Below are 22,392 nucleotides of genomic sequence, written 5' to 3' on the forward strand. Positions count from 1 at the left end.
AAGAGAAGCACCTGTGAAACCACTGAAGCCAGCTTGTCTCTGTAAGAATTACCTTCAGCTGCTATTCACAGTGACCCAGAGTAACAATGGCTTAAATAAGATTTTTTTTCCCCAGCCCTTAAAAGAAGGGTGATGTTAGGTGGTCCAGGGCTGGTATGACAGGTCATCAGAGGCTTTCTGTATTTCTGCTCTGCCATCCTTGGCAAGTGGCTTCTACTATTAGGATTATTATATTATCATAAGATGGTGCTGGAGCTCTAACCACTGCTTCTGTGTCCTGGGCAGGGAAAAAGGAGGAAACGGCAAAAGGGCACCTTTATAGAGCCTCCCCAGAAGCCCCACCCAATGACTTCTGCTTGCATCTCAGTGGCCGTCCACCCTACCTGTAATGGAGGTTGGGATATATGTCTGATTAACTTGGCACATTACTCCCTACAATAACACAGGGGTTCCAGCACTAAGAGAGAAGGGGGAAATGTTGGGTAGGCAACCAGTGCCTCTTTACCAGAGGGTCTCTTGGTGTTTGGAGTTTGATCTGAATGTGTAAAATGACGGAGATGTAACAAGCCTATAGGGTATCACCCAACACCCCATTATTTTTCTATGTCGATGATGTCTTTCTTTGGGTGGGTGGATTGCACATTTGTTAGGTTTGTCTGCCTGGCATCTGAACCTCTTGCTGTATTCAGGGAATCTCCTGTTTTATGAGCCATAATGAGAGGCAATAACTACCTCCACTTACAGTAGCTGAAAATACTAGATACTAACTTTCCCAGCCCACCCTGTGGCTCGAACCAGGCATGTGGCCTCAGGATGCACCTGTGCCAGATTTTTGACTCAAGGAAGAACTGGGAGCTCTCTTTCATGTGGTAGCTGCGGTAACAACACCCACAAAACTGAGTTCCTGGTGTAGAAGTGGCAACGATATAGCAATTAGTACTTATGGCAGCATCAGTTTCCTCAACAGATCAGTGCTGCAGCATCATTCCTGTCATTCCTGGGAATCCTTGAGTCTTATTCTCTAGTTTTCCCAATGATTTTGAGAGATTCTGATCCTGTTAACCACTCCTGTTTTGCTTAACTGGTCAAAGTCAGCTTGAGAACATCTGCCTATGCTGAACCAGTTTCTGTGCTAGACTTTTTCAAGTCTCAGTTTTCATCAAAACAACCCCAAGGTAGGAACTATCCCCTTTTTACCAATGAAGAAACAGAGTCAGAGAAGTTGTACCTTGCCTGGAGGTCACATAGCTAATAAGGGCCAGAGCTGGGACTTGGAGCCATATAAGCTGACTCTGGGGCTCTCACAGGTAACCTTTGCACTGGTCTGCCTCTCACTCTGTTAGATCCAAGCAGAATGACTTTCAAAATCTCTAAGGAGAGCAAAGCTGGGTTATGGGAAACGGGGTCTTGAAGAGGAGGCATTCAACTGGATGCTCATTGTCTGAGCCTGGCTGCCAAGTTCATGCTATGCTCTACCTCACATACCTCTGTATGTTTGGCAGGTCTAGGGCCATAGGGAGCCCAGGCTGGGGCTGGTACAGTCCTGGTGATTAGCCATTTTTAAAAGCAATTCTGATTGGACAGAATGTGAGCATATAACACCCCATGAGTCCAAGACACCCTGCACTTATCTGATGGATCTTGCTGCCTTACTTCAGTGCAACAAAAGTCTTTTTCACAAGATTGTGGTTCATCACCTACTTCATGGTGGTCTCATTAGCTTTCTGATTTGTGAACAAGAGAACCTTCTTAACATCAGTGTGTGCTGGTGATTTTACTGCCTTTTCCTCTTAACTCAGTCCCACTCTTTGCCTTACATTTTTGTTTATCCAGCCCCCTGCCCCAGGAATTATGGGGGATGAAGCTGGAAGACCATGGAAAACACACCAATGACACTGACACTGACCTACTGGGGATCAAAGCTGAGTCAAGAAGAGCTACTATTATCCTTTGATATGTGCTGTGAATTCTGAGAGAAACACTATGATTTGATTTCCATCTTAATAGCGTCTACTAATAGACAAATGTGAACTGTGATGAGGGAGAGGCCAAAATCCCCCCAACTTCCCAAAGCAAAAAGCAACAGAGCGTAGTTGTCAGAAATGTGATAGTATTGTCAAAGTATACAACCTGCTATGGATTGTGAAACACGTAATGGTTCTATCTGCTCTAAGACTGTAAAATCAAAAAATTTTTACCAGGATAGAAAATAAAAATGAAAAATTATGAATCTTGATCTGCTCAATATTAGAACAGATATGTTCACACCTCGGTTTACTGAGCACATTCTGAGCTGCATATGCATTATCAACAATCCTCACAATAAGCCAGCATTTAGAAATTATTAACCTCACTTTACAGGTAAGAAACTTTCACTCAGAGATAGTAAGCAACTTGCCCAAGGTCACCCAGATGGTACAAGGCACAGCCAGGAGCTGAACTTGGTGGCAGCTGATTCTAAGGCCCTTGCTCTGTCTACAACCTCCAATAGTGGAAGAAGTGCTCTGGGCAGCTACTTTTTTGGTCTTCTGGCAAAGCCTGACTGCAAACTGTATTCACCCAATTTGGTACCAAAAGACAGCATCCTCAGGAAGAGAAATCACAATCACCCTCTTCTTCACTTTTTAACTTTGCAGTCACAGTAGTTGTGAAAAAGCAACAGGAGTAGTGTGTGTGTTTTAAGACCCTAAAACTCCGACTACTCTGTACCCGCTGAAGACTGTAACAAAAATTCTAAAGTCTCTGCTCACATCGGTTTGAGCCAGCGAGACAGCTGCATTGCACACACGTCCACGCTCCCTCAGGGCAGGCACTGAGCCCTCCCCTGGGGAGAAGGGTTGCCTGTTTGTGGTTATCGGCGTCTGGTTTCTCATTTTCACGGCGACAGCAGGGCAAACCGTACTTGGTGATGGCTCTTCCGCATAAGCACTTCCTTCTGCCCAAATGCCCTTCCCCAACGCTTGCCTTAATGAACCATTCTTCTCTCACTTTTCTGCTCAATGGCGACCCCTGTCTGCCCAGCTTCGGCCTCTCACAGCTCCCTTAAAACAGTTTATATTTTTATTTTTTGGTAGAATCTGGTCAGGTCTAACTCGCCGCCAGGGGATGCCCAGAGGCTGGTTCACCGCCACATCCTGGGCGTGGCACTGTTGCGCTCAGAGATGCAGGGCTAATCAAACAGAAAGAACTATCTCATATTCCCATCCTCACTACTAAACCTGCCCTTCCTCCTCCTGGAGGTCCTCCCCGGCCTCCCAGGGCGCTGAAACCCTCCTATAACGCGCGCCGTGCCTCGAGTCCCGCGTTCTAAAAAGGGCGACACGGACGCACAACCGCACCCGCCCCCTCAGCCGCAAAGCTCCGCCCCGCGTCGGGCCACCGCTCTGCGCCTGCGCCCTTGGGATCAAGGCTGGGCCTTCCGCACTCTCCGCCGGAAGCCTCCACTAGTCTCCTCCCTCAGGGTGGGGCGAAGTTTGGGCCCTTTAGGCCTATCATTTTTATCAGGCTTTAATGAGACTGGATATTAAATGAGAAAATGAAATGAGTTTATCTTTGGCCTAAAGTTAATCCACATTCTATTTGGATTTACCCCTCATCTTAAATAATGGTACAGTCCCACATTAGTCCCGCCCCCTGCCCCCAGCCATACTTCTCCCTCCTCGCTAGCTAGGTAAATCGGCCTCTTCCGTCTTGTCGTCATCACGTCGCTCCGGAGGTAGTTCCACGCTCGGGTCCACGCCCTTCCAGCGCGCAGCTTTGCCTCCGCAGTTGCTAAGCGGCCTTGGATACCTGACAGCGGGATGCTGGGCGGCGTCAGGTGAAGATGGTGGTCACTGGGCCGCAGGTAAGACGGATTCCGACCGTGGAGGGCCGGCCGAGGTGTTGGGAATTGGCGAGGGCCTCGCCGGACTGTCCTCGAGGCCGCTGGGCCCGTCTTAGAGAAAATCGAGGTCCGCTAGGGTAAAGTAAAAGCGGGGGGGGAGCCGCAGATATAGGCCCGGATCCCGGACCTCAGACTGCGCTCGAATCTAACTCGCCTTCGGCTGGGAGATGTTTAGTCATCCTGCTGAGTATGAAAGAGCATTGTACAAGAAAACATAATGTGACATCCTAGTTCCGCCCCCTTTTTCTAGGAATTCTGCTCTTAGGAATCTGTCCTACGGCAAAAATAATTAATGGCAGAAGCAGAAATATGTACATTTCAGTAGGGTCTACGATGGTAAACATTGAAAAGATGCTCATGAAGATTGAGTTTATTATGGCATAACCACGCAACCACTAACCTAATCAGAAGGCAGAATACAATGTTGTACGTACACACAGTGAAAATAAGCATAGGCATGGATGGAATGGAACATGAAAAGATAGCTGGGGTGGGATCCTGGGGGGATTTTTTTTTTAACCTGACAAAATGATTTTAAAGTTCAACCTAAAAAATAAATATGTGGGACTAACGAGAAAAATTCTAAAACTTAAGAGTAATAAGAGAGATTAGCTCGTATCAACACCACCAAGTATTATAACATACATATTATAAACCTGTAGTAATTAAAATAGTATGGAACTGGGCAGGAACTTACAGGCACATACAACATATAGAATTCATAATAAAATTCAGTTTTTAGGGATTTATTATATAGGCAAGGTGGTATTTTAAATTAGCATAGAAAGGATGGATTGGTGTCAGGCAGCTTGCTAGTAATTAAAACAATAACAAAATTAAAGCACCAAAATAAAGTCCAAATGGACTAAAATTTAAGTCTTAAAAAGTTTGACATCATAAAAGTGCTAGGAGAAAGCATTGTTGGATGTACTTATAATCTTAGCATGGTAAAAACTCTTCTAAAGGGCTTCCCTGGTGGCTCAGTGGTTAAGAACCCGCCTGCCAATGCAGGGGACACAGGTTCAAGCCCTGGTCCGGAAAGATCCCACATGCCGTGGAGCAACTAAGCCCATGCACCACAACTGCTGAGCTCATGTGCTGCAACTACTGAAGCCCACGCGCCTAGAGCCCGTGCTCTGCAACAAGAGAAGCCACCGCAATGAGAAGCCGGCGCACCGCAACGAAGAGTAGCCCCCACTTGCCGCAACTAGAGGAAGCCCGCGTGCAGCAACGAAGGCCCAACGCAGCCAAAAATAAATGAATAAATAAATTAATTAAAAAATAAAAACTCTTCTAAATATGTCATGCAATCCAGAAGCCAGAAAGGAAAAGATTAATGCCTTCGACTCTATAAAACTTAAAACTTTCTGTGTGGCCTGCAAAATTCAAGCAAACTGAACCAAAAAAACTGCCAGCAGCTAACTCTAAAGACAAATAAACTTATGGAAGTCTTTATTTAATGATCAATTAGAAAAATTTTAAATCCAATAGCAGAGTATATGAACAAGAAAATCAGAAGAAATACAAGTGGCCAATATAAACAGTGAAAGATGGCCATCTCACTAATTTCAAAGTACAAATTAAAATAATAAGGATTTTTTGCCTATCTTATTAGCAAAGATAAAAAAATTAAAAATAGAATTGTGTGGAAACAGAAATGTATTAGCGTTAGTGGAAGTAAAAATTAGTACAATATTTTGGAGGGCAATTTGGAAATAATTTACTTAGCCATTCAACAGGTAGGAATTTATTCTATAGATATGCAAAGTGCACAAAAACATCATGTTCAAAGATGATGTTTGTAGTATTTTACTAGCAAAAATTTGGGGAAAAAAACATGTCAATCAGTATATGAGTGGTTACATAAATGTCAGTACATCCATAAAATGGAATGCTGTGCAGCAGTTTAAAAAAAAAAAGTGGTAGATCCATATATAGTGACATGGAAAGATGTGAAAGATACAGGTTAGGTGAAAAAAGTGTGTTGCAGAATAGTGCATATGGTCCTGTTTAGTAAATAAAACTATAAGTTACCATATGTATAAACAAAATTTAGAGAACTATACCCCACATTTAACAGTAGTTAGCAGTGAGGAATCAGGTTGGAAACATGGTTCCCCACATGGTAGTGTGATGGCAGGGCAGGGCCATGGAAGTGGGCTGATGGGAAACCCAGGGTTTGCCTTGGGTTTCTGCAGCCGTGATTATTCATTTCACTTTCAGCCTTTGAATTGTAGGGAAATTGTAGCTAAGTTGCAGCTGTGTACCTTTTTAAAAAATAGATTTAATTAATTAATTAATTTGTTTGTTTATTTTTTGGCTCCATTGGGTCTTCGTTGCTGTGCACGGGCTTTCTCTAGTTGCGCCGAGCAGGGGCTACTTTTCTTTGAGTTGCGCGGGCTTCTCACCGCGGTGGCTTCTCTTGTTGTGGAGCACGGGCTCTAGGCGTGCAGGCTTCAGTAGTTGTGGCTCGCAGGCTCTAAAGCACAGGCTCAGTAGTTGTGGTGCACAGGCTTAGTTGCTCCGCGGCATGTGGGATCTTCCCAGACCAGGGCTTGAACCTGTGTTCCCTGCATTGGCAGGCGGATTCTTAACCACTGCGCCACCAGGGAAGCCCACCTTTTCTTAATGAATTATAAGAAGTAGACTATTGGTTCCTTTTAGGGTCTTTCTTTTGGAATATTGTTTATTGTTTCCCTTTTTTCTGATCCCTTCTTTTTTCCATAAGGTGACCATGGAGAAAGAGCTTCGGAGCACCATTCTTTTCAATGCATGCAAAAAGGAAGTATTTACCACCAGCAATGGCTATAAATCCATGCAGAAAAGACTTCGGAGTAATTGGAAGATTCAGAGGTGACCGAGTGAATTGTTTTCCCTTCTAAATGATGATAACAGCCTACTGATAACACTGAAAAGTCTTTATTTTCTTATGTAAAATAGATTGTTTAAGTGGGAGGAATTCCATTTAAAGGTGGTTCAGAAATAAATAAATGATTATTAAAACATATCTTTCAAAAATTGGCAATTAGCATATTATTAAGTGGTCCCCCAAATCACAAATCAAGTAATTATTCCACTTATACATATGCAAGCTTTTAAGAGGTTAGAGGCTTTCCCCATATTTTAACTTGGGTCAGTACTTTAGGGAAAGGAAAAATGAAAATATCCGTGTGTGTGTGTGTGTGTGTGTGTGTGTGTGGTTTTTCTTAATGGGTAAAGGATGTGTAATTATACAAGCTAATGGTAGAGCTGATTGAATTAGTAGTTGGAGGACTTCTTTACGCTCTAGTGTGGTTTAATTTGGACACCTTGGCTTATAGGTAGTGCTTGAGCACAGGCTGATGACTCTGGGGCAGACCTATTAGAGGGGATTCTCACTTTGGGAGAGAGGCTGGACCAGGTACCTCTAAATCCCTTCATTTCTGTGCCTCTGTAGCCTCTGATTCCATACAGTCTAGATGCTACAATAGCTCATAAATTGGTTTAAATAATGGATCTAACACTTGCTTTTAAAATCATATTTCTAGCTTAAAAGATGAAATTACATCTGAGAAGCTAACTGGGGTGAAGCTGTGGATTACAGCAGGGCCAAGGGAAAAATTTACTGCAGCTGAGGTAAGAAATATCCATAAAGAAGAAATGTAGTGAGATAGTTAGGAGCATGGGCTCTGAAATCCCGGGCTTAAATCCCTCTTCACCACTTGACTGTGTTGCCTTAAGGTGGTCACTTCATCTCTTTCTTCATCATGGAGTTGTTGTGATGAATAACTGAGTTAATGCATGTTAAGTGCCAGACACATAGTGCAGAGGCTAACTCAGTATTAACCATACTTCTTTTCTATGTTTTTGCTTTAAAAATAGGAAAATTCCATTTAAAATTAAGCTGTTTTTTATTCTATTTCATGGATAGGCAAAGAATCGTTAAGTGTAAAACCCAAACAAAAATAACAAGTGTTGGCAAAGATGTGGAGAAATTGGAACCCTTGTGCACTATTGGTGGAAAGGTAAAATGGTGCAGCCACTATGGAAAACAGTATGGCGGTCCCTCAAAAAATTAAAAATAGAATTATATGATCCAGCAATCCCACTTCTGGATATATATTCAAAAGAATGGAAAGCAGGGTCTCAAAGAGGTTTGTACACCCATGTTCATCACAGCATTATTCACAGTAGCCAAAAGGTAGAAGCAACGCAGGTGTCCACCAATAGATGATAAATAAAATGGGATCAATATATCAATGAATTATTACTCAGTCTTAAGAAAGAAGGCAGTTCTGGTACTTGCCGCAACATGCATGAATCTTGAGGACATTATGCTAAGTGAAATAAGTCAGTTACAAAAGGGCAAACGCTGTATGGTACCATTCATGTGGTGTACCTAGAGTAATCAGATTCATAGAAGGTTAAAGTGGTAGTTGCCAGGACCTAGAGGGAGGAGGGAGACGGAGTTACTTTGTAATGGGTATGAAGGTTTTGTTTTGCAAGGTGAAGAGTTCTGTAGATTGTTTGTACAACATTGTGAATGTACTTAACTTTACTGAACTGTACACTTAAAAGTAGTTAAGAGGGTAGATTGTATGTTATGTATATTTTACCACAGTTAAAAAAGCAAAAAACCCAGAACATAGCAAGAGCCTTTCTCACAGAGACTTGGAAGTGCTTGGTGTTCTGGGAGGGTTGTGGGGAGGAGGCAGGGCGGGGCCGGTGTGGTCCTTAGACTTAGGTGTCCAAGGTCTCCTTCTCTTACTTTGGGTGAGGCCACGGGGAGGGGTCCACAGGGGAGCATTCCTATTGTCCTTTTTTTTTTTTTTTTTAGATGTTGAAGGTAGGAGTTTATTAATTAATTAATTTATTTTTTGCTGTGTTGGGTCTTCGTTTCTGTGCGAGGGCTTTCTCTAGTTGTGGCAGGCGGGGGCCACTCTTCATCGCGGTGCGCGGGCCCCCCACTATCGCGGCCTCTCTTGTTGTGGAGCACAGGCTCCAGACGCGCAGGCTCAGTAGTTGTGGCTCACCGGCCCAGTTGCTCCGCGGCATGTGGGATCTTCCCAGATCAGGGCTCGAACCTGTGTCCCCTGCATTAGCAGGCAGATTCTCAACCACTGCGCCACCAGGGAAGCCCCTGTCGTCCTGTTTTTTCTCAACCTGACTGCAAGGCCACCCTCTCATCTGGGAGGGGCATGGAGGGAGACATAACTATTTAATCAGGTTAATTGAGAGGAGGAGCAGGAATTATCACTGGGAATGTGGAGGTGACCAGCCACTCCTACCCCATGAGACCCCACGGAAAGTACACACAGCGGGCAGTGGCCTGCAAAGGAATACTGTTGGGCTTTGGTCCCACACTCTGATAGTTTCTCTTCCACCTCTCTTCTCCAGCTAGGGAGGAAGGAGAGGTGTCCCCGTCTAGGCCAAGGAGCAGGCAGCCTCAGGAAGGCCAGGGCATCCAGAGAGAGGGCCAGAGACCCATGCCTGGGTCTTTTTCCAAGAGGAGATGAGCGCCAGGCCAAACCTTTTTTCAGGCTTTCAGGGATGGGAAGCAGTGGCTTCCAAAAGACAAGGGTCCCTTGAGAGGCAGATTTTGTTCTTTGGAACTTTAGCCTAATGTTCTCTCACCAGACCAGCCCCTGGCACCACGTTTTCTCTTTAGAGTTGGAGTGAGGCGGGAAGGAAAGGGAGAAAAGCGTTTAGCTTCTTCCTAAGAACCAACATCCTCTTGTGTTTTTATGCTTCCACTGGGCTGATCCTAGTGGTCAGCAGAAGTCTTCATCCAGGGCAGAGATCACCGCTTTCCTGGTCATCGTTGCTGGTCTCTGAGGACTCGTAAAGGGTCAGTTCACACCTCAAGGGCTATGTGATCCCTCTTTGATGTTGTCCTCCAGAAACTTCTGTGACAGAACAGACATCATATGTCTGACATTAGATGCAAGAATCAAGCTAGAGGCGAGGCTGAATTCAGAGTCTTCCCGTTTCCCACCTCACCTGCACTGGCTCATCACACTCGCTTAGTGGTGGTATTCAGTTATCTCCAGCAGCCCACACCATGCTTCCCAACCCTGTCAGATCAAGGGCCACCTTATTACAAATGCCCCTTTATCATACTGAATTGAAAAGCATAGATAATGTAACTCATCACTATTTTTAAAAAAAAGTTGATGCTCTGACTATATTAAAGGGAGATGATTTATTAAAAAGAAAACCTATGAACTTCATATTGTAAATGTATGGGCATATATACTCTAGAAGAATATGTATGTTTTAGTGTGTTAATCCTTGAACTTACATACACTTAGAACACTTCTTTACATTTGCCATTTTGAAACAAAGGCTAAATGTAAATCTAAGTATGTAGAATCACCATGAATGGGACAGCCTATTGTGTGGAGTCCAGAATCTGTGAAGTTTTGTCTCATTTGGGAGCAAGCCATCATGGCGATGTTAACTGTTGCACTGTATTTTCTATATTTAGGGGATTGGGGGAGAGAAGCAAATCCAGGTTGTGTGCAAGAGCAAGAGGGCCGTGCTGTAGCAGAGCTGCTTTGGAACAGTGGTTTCCCAAGTGAGATGCATGTGATGAACCACTGGGGTGCCAGAAGGAAATTATTCATATCTTTATCATCCTTAAAAACGTTCTTTTGGGGAGTTTTTGTTTTGTTTTGTTTTTGGCCACGCCGCGCGGCTTGCAGGATCTTAGTTCCCCAACCAGGGATTAAACCCGGGCCCTCGGCAGTGAAAGCACAGAGTCCTAACCACTGGACTGCCAGGGAATTCCTTGGGGAGTATATTTTGTAATGATACAAATATACAGACTTTCTATATGTATTGGAGCGCACATTCAAATTTTTTTCTGATGGGGTGCTTGAAGAAAGTTGAGAGACTGTTGGTCTAGACCGCCCACCCCAGGTGTTCTTAGGCTAGGTCAACAAAATCAGCACTAGATTTTCTTCTCTCCCCAGCTTTGTGAAAGCAAGAGAGCTTTCCAAAAGATAGGTAGACAGCATGCCTTTCTTATGTGGTTTGATCAGTCAGTGACTTGAACAGAATTCGTCCCTGAGAGATGGTATGAAATGCCTTTCTCCTGATAATCCTTGGCTGGCAGTGAGGAAAAGGTATGATCTCTATCAATAGTTTTCAAACAGGGATGGTTTTGCTCACTCCACACCCCCTCCCCCAACCCCAGGGGACATTTGGCAACATCTGGAGACATTTTTGATTGTCCAGAGAGGGTGGGTACAACTAGCATCTAGTAGGTAAAGACCAGGGATGCTGCTGATTGGAGGAGACCTGTGAGCTTCCTTTAGCTAATAGTTTTCCACTTTTGGTTTGCTGTCCAGATAGTCAACTTGGAAAATGTCATTTCAGTTTGAGTATTTTGGAGCTTTATACTAAAGACAAGTGTGGAAACCCTACACAGAGAGTAAATTTTATATTATATTAATATAGATTTACGTTTAAGTGCCTTTATAGATTTTAAGTTGTTTCTTTATCATCTAGTTAAGGTCTTTTTTTTTTTGGCTGTGTTGGGTCTTCGTTGCTGCGTGCAAGCTTTCTCTAGTTGCAGCAGGTGGGGGCTGCTCTTCATTGCGGTGCACAGGTTTCTCATTGCAGTGGCTTCTCTTGTTGCAGAGCACGGGCTCTAGGGCACATGGGCTTCAGTAGTTGTGGCGCGTGGGCTCAGTAGTTGTGGCACATGGGCTTAGTTGCTCCGTGGCATGTGGGATCTTCTCAGACCAGGGCTTGAACCCGTGTCCCCTGCATTGGCAGGAGGATTCTTAACCACTGTGCCACCAGGGAAGTCCCTGGTTAAGGTCTTATTCATAGTAGTTTGGATAAAAGTCTTTGAGGTATATTCATAGATTGTTTCTTTTTCTTTGTGTAGTTTGAAGTCCTGAAGAAGTACCTTGATGGCGGTGGAGATATCCTTGTGATGCTAGGAGAGGGTGGGGAATCCAGATTTGACACCAACATTAACTTCCTCCTAGAAGAATATGGAATCATGGTTAATAATGGTAATTATTATTATTGTTTTAATAGAGGCAGTAATTTCCTGTTTATTATTTATGTCGTAGTCCTCTAGGCCTAATAGTACAATGGAAAAAGCCCTGGGCTGTGAGGGTGCATGGTCCAGGATTCTGGCCTCACCGGCAGTCTGAATTTTCTAGTGCTAAGCTTCTTCCATTTATAAATTGAGAGAGATTGGAATATAGTTCCAGGATTCCTTTCAGGTCAAAATTTGTATGTGTCTATAATATCAAACTTACTTCTAATCTAAGAAGCACCTTCCTCTCTTTTTCCCTTAAAGATGCTGTGGTTAGAAATGTATATTATAAGTATTTCCATCCTAAAGAAGCTCTAGTTTCCAATGGAGTCTTGAATAGGTAAGCATATTGAAAACAGAAATGACTTTGCCAATGACTCTCCTCTTTCCTACGTGACTCTTCCCTTCTCCCTTCTCACACGTTCCTTTCTCTGGCCCTTTTTCCTTTCTTGCCTTTTTAAAAAATTTTATTATATCATAGTTTATTATGTTACTTCTCATCCATCATATTACATTCCTCGCGTCTTTTGAAACCTTACTCCACATCACCTTTTTGATGGTTAGAATACATTCAGTTGCAAGTAAAGAAAACCCTATTCGGATGGGATTAAACAATACAGAGACTTTATTGATTCATGTCATTGAAAAGTCGAGAGCTAGGGCAGGCTTTGGGTGTGGATTGACTGTAATATTCGTCAGGTAATCAGGGCTGCAGTTCCATTTCTCTGCAGTTCTCTTAGCTCTGCTCTCCTGTGGGGGGGAGCTGACTAGTTTTAACAGTTCCCAAATTTGTATCCTCATGCCACACCATTTAGGGCAAGAGTGTATGCCTTGGTCCCAGCATTCCCAGCAATAGTAGACCTCGGGTTTGCTGTGACAGAGGGCATAGAATGCCCTGGTGGCACAGTTATGTCATATTCTCCACCCCTGGAACCTAGGATGAAGTCAGTTTTTTCTCATCCATTGGATCCTAAAACATAAATTAAGAGCTTTGAGAAAGTGAGAAATGAATGCATGAGGGGGCAACAACAGGGGCCTTCTGGGAGCTTTTCCCTAAATTCCAAATGATTCATTCCACACTTGAACTTGCCAGGTACTCTGCTGGGTCTGAAGATAGAGAGTCTAGAACACAGGACTAGAATGCGGGTCTAGTACGTATTTGGACCTTTCCCTCAGGACTCAAGAAAGAGGAACTGATTCTTATATTTTCATGTTAACTTTTGCAGGCTTCCCAAAAGAGATGTAGGTGTGTAGGAATACCTTTATTTGATTTTTAAGAATGGTATTTTGAGCAAGTCTGCACAGTACTTGTATCTAATTCATAGTTACTATTAATGAATGGATTGTGAAATTCCTAAATTTTTTTGTTTACTAGATTTTAATTTTTTTCTTCAAGGGAAATTAGCCGAGCTGCAGGGAAGGCAGTGCCTGGGATCATTGAAGAGGAGAGCAGTGGAAACAATGCCCAGTGAGTGTTTTCTGAGGCCACCTGAAGGGGACATATTTGCCATTTGAAGAGTTTTCTTTTTCAAAGCGAAGCATTTTCATTTCTGATTACAAAAGTAATTCTCACCAAAAACCAGATTGATCAGTTCAAAAGGAAGAAAACAGAAGTCCTCCAGTGTAAATCCATGCCCCTCTCCCCAAAGATAATCCTTCTTAACTGTATTTAGATTTTTTTCGGGAATTCCCTGGCGGTCCAGCGGTTAAGACTCCGTGCTTCCACTGCAGGGGGCACGGGTTCAATCCCTGGTCAGGGAACTAAAATCCTGCATGCCGCACTGTGTGGCCAAAAAAAAAAAAAAAAAAGTATTCAGATTTTTTGATTTTTTTTCATATATAAAAATAGAGGTATGGGCTTCCCTGGTGGCACAGTGGTTGGGAGTTTGCCTGCCGATTTAGGGGACACGGGTTCATGCCCCGGTCCGGGAGGATCCCACATGCCGTGGAGCGGCTGGGCCCGTGAGCCATGGCCGCTGAGCCTGCGCATCCAGAGCCTGTGCTCTGCAATGGGAGAGGCCACAACAGTGAGAGGCCCGCGTACCGCAAAAAAAAAAAAAAAAAAAAAAAAAAAGAGGTACTTTATCCTTTTTATGACTGGATTAAACTGGATGTATCCTAATCTAATCAATCTCCTATTATTGAACATTTAGGTAGTTGATAATATTTTGCTTTCATAATACCACCTAACATTTATTGAGCACTTACTGTGTCACAGGCATGTATTATTACCTCATTTAATCCTCACAACCACCTATAAGGTTGTTGACAAGATAACAGTTTAATTGCCCAAGCTCACTTGACTAGTAAGTGTCAGAACTGAGTTTCAAACCTAGGCAGTCTGCTCTAGGGCCTGTACTCTTAACTTCTTTTCCTTACTGTTATTATAAACAGTTTTATATTATAAATAACAAAGCACAAAGTGAACGTCTTTGTATGTACAATTTGTGCACTTAATGCTAATATCTTAGTAGGCCAGATTCTTAGCATTCAGATTTCTGGGTCAGAGGTCTTCCAGTCGATGCATTGCCAAATGTGATGCATTGCCAAGTCACCCTCCAGGCTTTTGTAACATTTACAGTCCCTATGAACGTGCCCCCCTTCCCTCTATTGCCAGCATGGAATATTCTGTTGAAAATGATACCACTTTATTTTAACTTGCAATTCTTTTTTCTAATAAATTTATTTATTTTTATTTATTTTATATTTGGCTGCGTTGGGTCTTCGTTGCTGTTCGTGGGCTTTCTCTAGTTGCGGAGAGCGGGGGCTACTCTCCATTGCGGTGTGCGGGCTTCTCATTGCGGTGGCTTCTCTTGTTGGGAGCACAGGCTCTAGGCACGCGGGCTCTAGAGCGCAGGCTCAGTAGTTGTGGTGCACGGGATTAGTTGCTCCGCGGTATGTGGGATCTTCCTGGGCCAGGGCTCGAACCCGTGTCCCCTGCATTGGCAGGCGGATTCTTAACCACTGTGCCACCAGGGAAGCCCCAATTCTTTGATTATTATGAATGGGATGGCTTTTAAAGTCTACTGGCTGATTGTATTTATTCTGTGAGTTTCCTGCTCACTGCTTTTTTGCCTGTTTTTCTATTGATGGTTTATCTTTTCTTATTCACTTATAAGACCTCCATGTGTTGCAAATGTTTTTTCCCAGTTTACCTTTTTACTTTGGGTTATTTTGCCCCATAGAAGTTGAATGTTTTTATATAATTAAAGCATATTACAAAGCTCTAGTAGTTAGAATAATGTGATACTAATACAGAAATAGTGAAAAATAAATTAAAAAATTAGAATCAGATCCAAAATATGTGGAAGGTAGGGGTTATTAGTTTATAGTTAAAGTGACATTTCAAATTATTGGGGAATGAATGGTATAATTTTTTTTTTTTTTTTTTTTTTTGCGGTACACCGGCCTCTCACTGTTGTGGCCTCTCCTGTTGCGGGGCACAGGCTCCAGACGTGCAGGCTCAGTAGCCATGGCTCACGGGCCCAGCCGCTCCGCGGCATGTGGGATCTTCCCGGACTGGGGCACGAACCCGTTTCCCCTGCATTGGCAGGCGGACTCTCTACCACTGCGCCACCAGGGAAGCCCTGGTATAATTTTGGCTAATCATTTGGAAAAACATTTCCATTTTCATGCCACACCCCAAAATATACTTCAGATAGATTAAATCTTTAAATATTAAAAATGAAACCATAAAAAGCACTAAAAGAAACTATAGGTGAATGTTTTGTAATCTTAGAGTACAAAAGACCTTTCTTAGTGTGAAACCAAGGTAAAGTCATAAAGGGGAAAATGTATAGCAACATATATCATGAGTTGACATTTTTGACATTCAAGAATCACAATCTGATTCTTGGTGAATAAATGAAAGAGCTGTGGACATGGAGTTAGAAGGATTTAGAAGTTCCTGACTTCATGCCTTACTTGCAGGGTGACCCAGGGCAAAGTAACTCTTAGCTTCAGTTGCCATATCTGTGTAATGGGGACAGTATTAATCTTACAAAGTTCTTGGGAAACTCCAGTGTGGCAGTGCTTGTGGAAGTGCTCTGTAAGGTAGAGGGCAGTGTACCTTACCTGTGATGTGACCGTCATTACTTCCTCAGTAGTTGTCGTGAAGGGCAGATGGCAGGTTGTTAATTTCCTGGGTCGTCCCGGAAGCAGCACAGTGTCTTGGGAGGCTTTGAGGTGGGATAAGCAGTCCTGCTCTGTGCTTTGAAATATCTTGACCTGATGGAGTCTCAAGCTCTCATTTAGCCCCATTTTTTATCATGTCCCTTTTTCCTTCTCTTACTCAGCCGTAGCTGCACTGACTTTGTTCTAAGTCCTTAAGTATGCCAAGCTCTCTCTCACCTTAGGGCCTTCACATATCTGTTCTCTCTTCCAGGCATACACTCTCCCAGCTAATCTTACTCATTCACACTTGGTTAGGAAAAGTCCTGTCTTTGTTTTGGGGGTGGGTGTTTAACCTTATGCTTAAAGTCTTATCAAAATGTCAGTCTGATTGATTTCTTAGTAATAATAAAAGAAATAGAGGAGTGTAAATGATAGCTTGACAATTTCCGTCATATAACCATTCTACCTTCCTCCTTAAGAATTATCTCCCTTGAGTGCATTTGGGGAAGGTGTGGGGAAGGATGTGCCCTGACATCCACAGAACTATTTCTCCCACTTACCTTTTCTTCCTCCTTGGCAACTGCTCCATTTTTTTCTGTTCTTGTCCTGGAAATCATGGGCTGCACACCCCTTACTGGGATACTACTGGGGTAGGGGCGGAGGAGGAGAATGGGGAACACGGGGCAGGTACCACTTCTCAACCACGATGAGACACAGAAGTCATAGTGGTAGGTGAGACTTTACTGAAGGGATGGGGAAAACTAACACTGGAAGGAAATAATTTAAAACTTAAGCTAAGAAGAATGGTCTAAGAGAAAGGAAAATTAAAATCTTCATAAGGAACTCTTCATGGGTATTCCCGCTGCCCATTCCCCCTCCCCCCTGCCCCGGTTTCCAGTTGTATGCTTTGGTTTTAAGATTCCCGTTTCTCTCCTTTCTGAGGACACTTCCTTCCAACAAATACCTTTGCAGAGCTCCATTTTTCTTTCACAAAACCCTAGCCTCTCCTGCAGGGGTTGGCCTCCCCTAGGTCTGCACCCCACCCTTATCCCCTCCATCCCACACCCTTTCTAGGAGTACATTGCCCCAGGTACTGATTCACTCAAGACACTCGCAGTCTTTGCTAGGACAGTGGAGAGTAGAGGGGGGACTCCAAAGCAGGTCTGTGTAAAAGTGTCCAATGTGCGATAAATATATGCCTCTATTGATATAAGCGCTCAACAGGTAGCATACCCTTCTGATGACAGACACTCATTCTTAGAGATAACATCAGTCACATTTATAAGGGAGAGGAATGTATTTACATCTAAGACATTGTTGCACAGAGCAGGCTCATGTGTAGCTCTGGTGCAGTTCTGAGATGAGGCCCCCTCTTCTTCCTCTTCCTCCGTTGGGGCTACTTTAGTTCTTCCAGGTACAGTCATTTACACGTACGATTGTAAATTGTTAAGTTATACTCACATTTCTTAAAATGCTTTATTAAACCTGTAGCTAGAGTGATACTAATTTTAAGTTAACAAACCAAAGCTTATAGAATATTTTCTGTTTGATTGTGACTTGCTCAAGAAACACTGAGATTATCTTCAAAAATTTTTTATTCATTAAAAAAAACCTTGAATATTTCTTTATTTCTTTCAGGGCTCTCACCTTTGTCTATCCTTTTGGTGCCACATTGAGTGTCATGAAACCAGCAGTGGCTGTTCTGTCCACAGGCTCTGTCTGTTTCCCACTTAACAGACCCATCCTGGCTTTCTATCACTCGAAGGTACAGCCTTTCTTAGATAAGGGTGGATATGTAATTTTTATTACTGAAATAGTAAGAACTACTTTAGTTTCCATGGGGTTTCATATATTTTCTCTTTTTTTTTTTTTTGGCTGTGCCACTATGTGGGATCTTAGTTCCCCGACCAGGGATTGAACTCGTGCCCCCTGCAGTGGAAGCTTGGAGTCCTAACCACTGGACCACCAGGGAACTCCCATATTTTCTCATTGGTCTTCACAATGGTCCTGTGAAGTAGGATTTCAATGAACTACATTTTACTTATGGGGAAACAGTGGATTGTCCAGTCATTGATGGAGTCAAGACTATACCTAGCTCTTATTCTAGATCCAAAGCCTTTCCACTGTAGCATGAGGCTACTGTAGTATAACTGTCTCTGACTACCAGCTCTCACCCTCAGTGTAAGAGAATCCATTCAGAGAAAGGTTGAGTTAGCAACCTATACCACAGTGCACAGAATTGTGCTGCTGGTATTTTAGTGTATCCCAGGAAAACATACCAGAAGACTAGTTGTTCAGTTCTCATCCTGGAAACCCCACAAAATGTGGGAACAGGTGGTCGCAGAGGACACAGCCGTCCTCATTATCACCCCACGTATCCACTGCCTTTTAATTCATGTTTGCTGAATTCACCTTCATCTGTCTACCAAGACTTGGAATTCACCAGCTGACCTCTCAGTTTTTCTCCAGAGACTTGCATGTCTCTAGCTACACATGATTCTATTTTTCTTTGTGGGACCTAAGTATTACTTTTCCATCTCATATTTAAAAGCTCTGATGTCATTTTTATTAGGAAGTAAATAAATGTCTATGCTGCGTTTGAAAGATGATATTTAGACAAAATTGGTATAGTTATTAATGGTAGTTAGTCTCTCCTAAACAGCAGGAAATACTGTTTTAAAATTAAAGTGTTATTGCACTTCCCTGGTGGTCTAGTGATTAAGACTCTGTGCTTCCACCGCAAGGGGCACAGTTTCGATCCCTGGTCTGGGAGCTAAGATCCCGCATGCCCCATGGCATGGCCAAAAAAACCCAAATTAACATGTTATTAAATGATTCAAGATGTGGAAATAACTTTACATTACATGTCTGTTTATAGGCACAAAAGTAATGAGACACCATCTTAAGGGGCCTCTGGTAGTATAATACTAGAACTGTTATAATTACTTGATTTTTTAACTGTGCACAGAGATTTTACGTGGCTTAATCAGTGGATTTTTATGGAGCATCTGTTGGGTACAGAATTCTGTGCTAAGTGTGGTGATTCTTCTAGAATTCATGAGATTATCATGTGCTCATTGCCTAGCTATTTAAAGCCCATTTTCTCCTCCTGATAGGCTTTCAGTCCTGCCTTATAAACACAATCTTTCAGAGAGGTTGTTGCCTGTCACTCTTGTTGGTGAGGTGAAGCAGTGATCCCAGGGAGAGGCTCCATCTGGAACCCATAGCAGCGCCAGGCTAGCACCGGGGCGTTCTGCCTTCTTGCCCAGGGCCATTGCCTTCGTTGAGCTTATCATGGTCCTTTCTAGGTCTTTGGTTTACTGGGATAGACTCATTAACATTGAAGGAGCACATTGGTCCTTGAGTAGACATACTCTTATTTAATTGGAACAAATTATAGACAGATGCTGGAAAAGGAAGCTGAAGAAAATGGTAGAATCAGTCAGGACAGAATAAAAGGATTAAAAGACAATGTATAATCTATTTGAAATAAATGAGGTAGGGAAAAGAAAATACAGTTGACTCTTGAGCAGTGCAGGGGTTTGAGGTGCCAGCCCTCTGCACAGTGGAAAATCGTGTGTTACAGAGTCAGTCCTCTGTATATGCGGTTGTACATCTGCGAATTCAACCAACCATGGATCGTGTAGTACAGTACTCTTTACTATTGAAAAAAATTCGCTAGTAAGTGGACCCATGCAGTTCAAACCCATGTTGTTCAAGTGTCGACTGTATACTAAGGAAAAGATAATATAAATCTGACTGTGGGAGGTGTAGGTATTTACTCATCTACAGGGATTCAAATCGCAGCCCAGTTCATTCAGTCACATCCCTGCTATTTCTATAGAATTCCACCCAATTCACTTCCTATTCTCAGTAACCTATCTGTTTGCAGTGGTTATAGTATAGTAATCGTATTATTTTTCCTCTGAAGCATTTGCTTTTAATGTGGGACAGGTCAGAGTTTGTTTTGCAAATTTTGTTTTATTTACAGAATTTGTGCATTTGTAGCTCAACAACTCTGCTTAGGTGTCGTTCTTTCCCGGTGTGGTTGCAGTTGTGCCTGTTCTCTGTATGTGATGTTGCTAGAAAATCTGATTTCATTTTGTGTTTTTAATATCGCACTGTTTTTTTTCTCATTACAAAAATAATATATGCTCATTGTAGAAAAATTTTTAAATGCAGAGATGTGCTACTCTGAGGCAGCCCAGGCTGACGTTTTGATCATTTTCTCCCACTTTTGCTTGTGCCTCATTTTTGTTTACTTGCCTCACAGGCTTTAAACTCCAGTAGCTGTACAATTGATGGTACACTTCTTTTTAGCCTAATGTTATGACAGAAGCATTTTCCCATATTATTGAGAAACCTTCCTAATATATAATTTAACAACTGGGGGAGGTTCCATTATTCTTAAGCATATTCTGTGGGTGAACATTTGGATTTGTTTCTAATCTTTTGTGATTATGACTATAAAGTTGTGCAGAGTTTTTGGTATATTTTATATTCTGCTTTGTTGCATTTGTTGACAGTTTCAGCAACATTGTGTCAAAGAAGTTACTTCACTAAACCTGACCAACACTGTTTATAGTCATTTTTTTCTTATTAATCTGATAGGAAAAAGTACTTTGTTTTGATTTTTTTAAATTATTAATACTAAAGTTTTTATTATTAACCAGTCGTTTCTTTTGTGAATTTTTCATGCTTGTAGCTTAGTTTTCTGTTTGGATCTTAAATACTGTTTTTTGGTATTCATAAATGTCCAAATCTTTATAGATTATCTATGGATTTGTCTGTTTTTTCCTTTAAGATTATGATATTCATTTATAATTTCACTAACAATGGGAAATACTGTCGAATGAATTCACACTGCTTTCTATTAAAGTCAAATTGAAGGGTATAGAAGTGTCTAAATTGAGAAGCAGGTTGGAATATAGTTGTTATCATAATTGACATTTCTAGACCATTAAAATACCCATGTGAATTGGCACTTCTTAGTACATAAGACATTTGCTCACATGGTTGTAATGATAAGTGTTTGGGGACTGAAATGCACGTGGTACCTTTGGGGATCTGAATATCTGACACTGCTTTGTCATCAACAGAACCAAGGTGGGAAACTGGCAGTGCTTGGCTCATGTCACATGTTCAGTGACCAATATTTGGATAAAGAAGAAAACAGCAAAATCATGGTAAGCTCTTCTGTTTTATCTAATGAATAGTATGTATGATTTTCCTGTCATTAAAAAAAAAAAGTACTGCTGAGTTCATCTAGTCATTTAAAACCAGCTATTCAGAACCCATTCTACACCAGACACTAAGGATACAAAGACAAGTCAGGCATAGTCTCTGCTCTAAAAAAGTATACAGGACGCTGAGAGAGGACGTGAGAGACAGAGAAGTAAATCCAGAAGGACGTGGCGAGCGTTTCTAAGCACAGCACCCCGGGCTGGGAGCCACCCTGGAGAAGTGAGGAGGAGCAGACCCAAGCCGGACCTCCCGTATCAAGCCTAGGAACTCAGACTTTCCTCGAAAAGCCACGGGGAGCCCTTGTAGAGTGTCCAGCAGCCTTGGGCGTAGTCAGATCTGTGAGTGCAGAAGATGGAAGGGAGAGGGCAATCTGGAGCCAGTTAGGAGACTGGCGGAGAAGGAACAAGGACCTGAATGAAGGCAGGGAAGGTGTGAGTGGGGGGAGGGGCTGGCCAGCACGAGTGGGATTTAGGAGGGGTTATGATAGGACTGTCCCTGATTGAGGCGGGGAAGGAGGGAAAGGCACGGCAAGTGCAAAGGAAACATGTCCCGTGAAGGGTGACAGGGTGCCGGCCAGAGCTGGATGTTGGCGCGATGCCGGTGACTCACTCAACCAGAGGGAGAAGGTCCCACTGAGCTTTCTCATTAATGAAGTAAGTTCCTTCAGCCTTAAGGATTATTGTCTTATTGAGAGATTGATTTAAGATCTCGTTTCTGGGAACTCCCTGGCGGTCCGATGGTTAGGACTCTGCACTTCCACTGCCGAGGGCTTGGTTTCAGTCCCTGGTTGGGGAACTAAGATCCCACAAGCTGTGAGCTGCGGCCAAAAAAAAAAAAAGGATCTTGTTTCTGTAGAATCTACACGAAGTTCCAGCGTCTTTATCACATTCTGGGGGCATCTTGTTATATTGTACTTTTTAAGTCCGGACTGTCATCAGCACATTACACAGGGATTGTTTTAGAACAGTGAACAAATTTTAATAAATTCTGGCTGGTGATTAAAGGTTAGAGTGCCCTAAGATAAATGATAAATTTCCAATAATAAAAATGGCACTAGGGTAAGGAAAACTTTGCAGTTTTCATATGATTTCACCAAGATAAGGGTGGCTACCCTTTT

The 22,392-nt window shown here is 42.7% G+C and overlaps 1 protein-coding gene across 1 annotated transcript in view; it reads left to right on the forward strand.

The window, feature by feature from the left end:
- Positions 1-3,823: 3,823 nt before the first annotated feature.
- The window catches only part of IFT52 (intraflagellar transport 52), a gene marked incomplete at its 5' end in the record, with an annotated part of 32,886 nt that continues 14,317 nt past the window's right edge, over positions 3,824-22,392 (forward strand). Inside the window, 8 exons of the mRNA XM_079719973.1 lie at positions 3,824-3,844; positions 6,612-6,736; positions 7,411-7,498; positions 11,760-11,889; positions 12,183-12,258; positions 13,315-13,386; positions 17,670-17,796; positions 21,131-21,217. Coding sequence (XP_079576099.1) covers positions 3,824-3,844; positions 6,612-6,736; positions 7,411-7,498; positions 11,760-11,889; positions 12,183-12,258; positions 13,315-13,386; positions 17,670-17,796; positions 21,131-21,217 — 726 coding nt within the window. The remainder of the gene's footprint in view (positions 3,845-6,611; positions 6,737-7,410; positions 7,499-11,759; positions 11,890-12,182; positions 12,259-13,314; positions 13,387-17,669; positions 17,797-21,130; positions 21,218-22,392) is intronic.

Source organism: Hyperoodon ampullatus (genome assembly GCF_949752795.1).
Source record: "Hyperoodon ampullatus genome assembly, chromosome: 14".
Lineage (NCBI taxonomy): Eukaryota > Metazoa > Chordata > Mammalia > Artiodactyla > Ziphiidae > Hyperoodon > Hyperoodon ampullatus.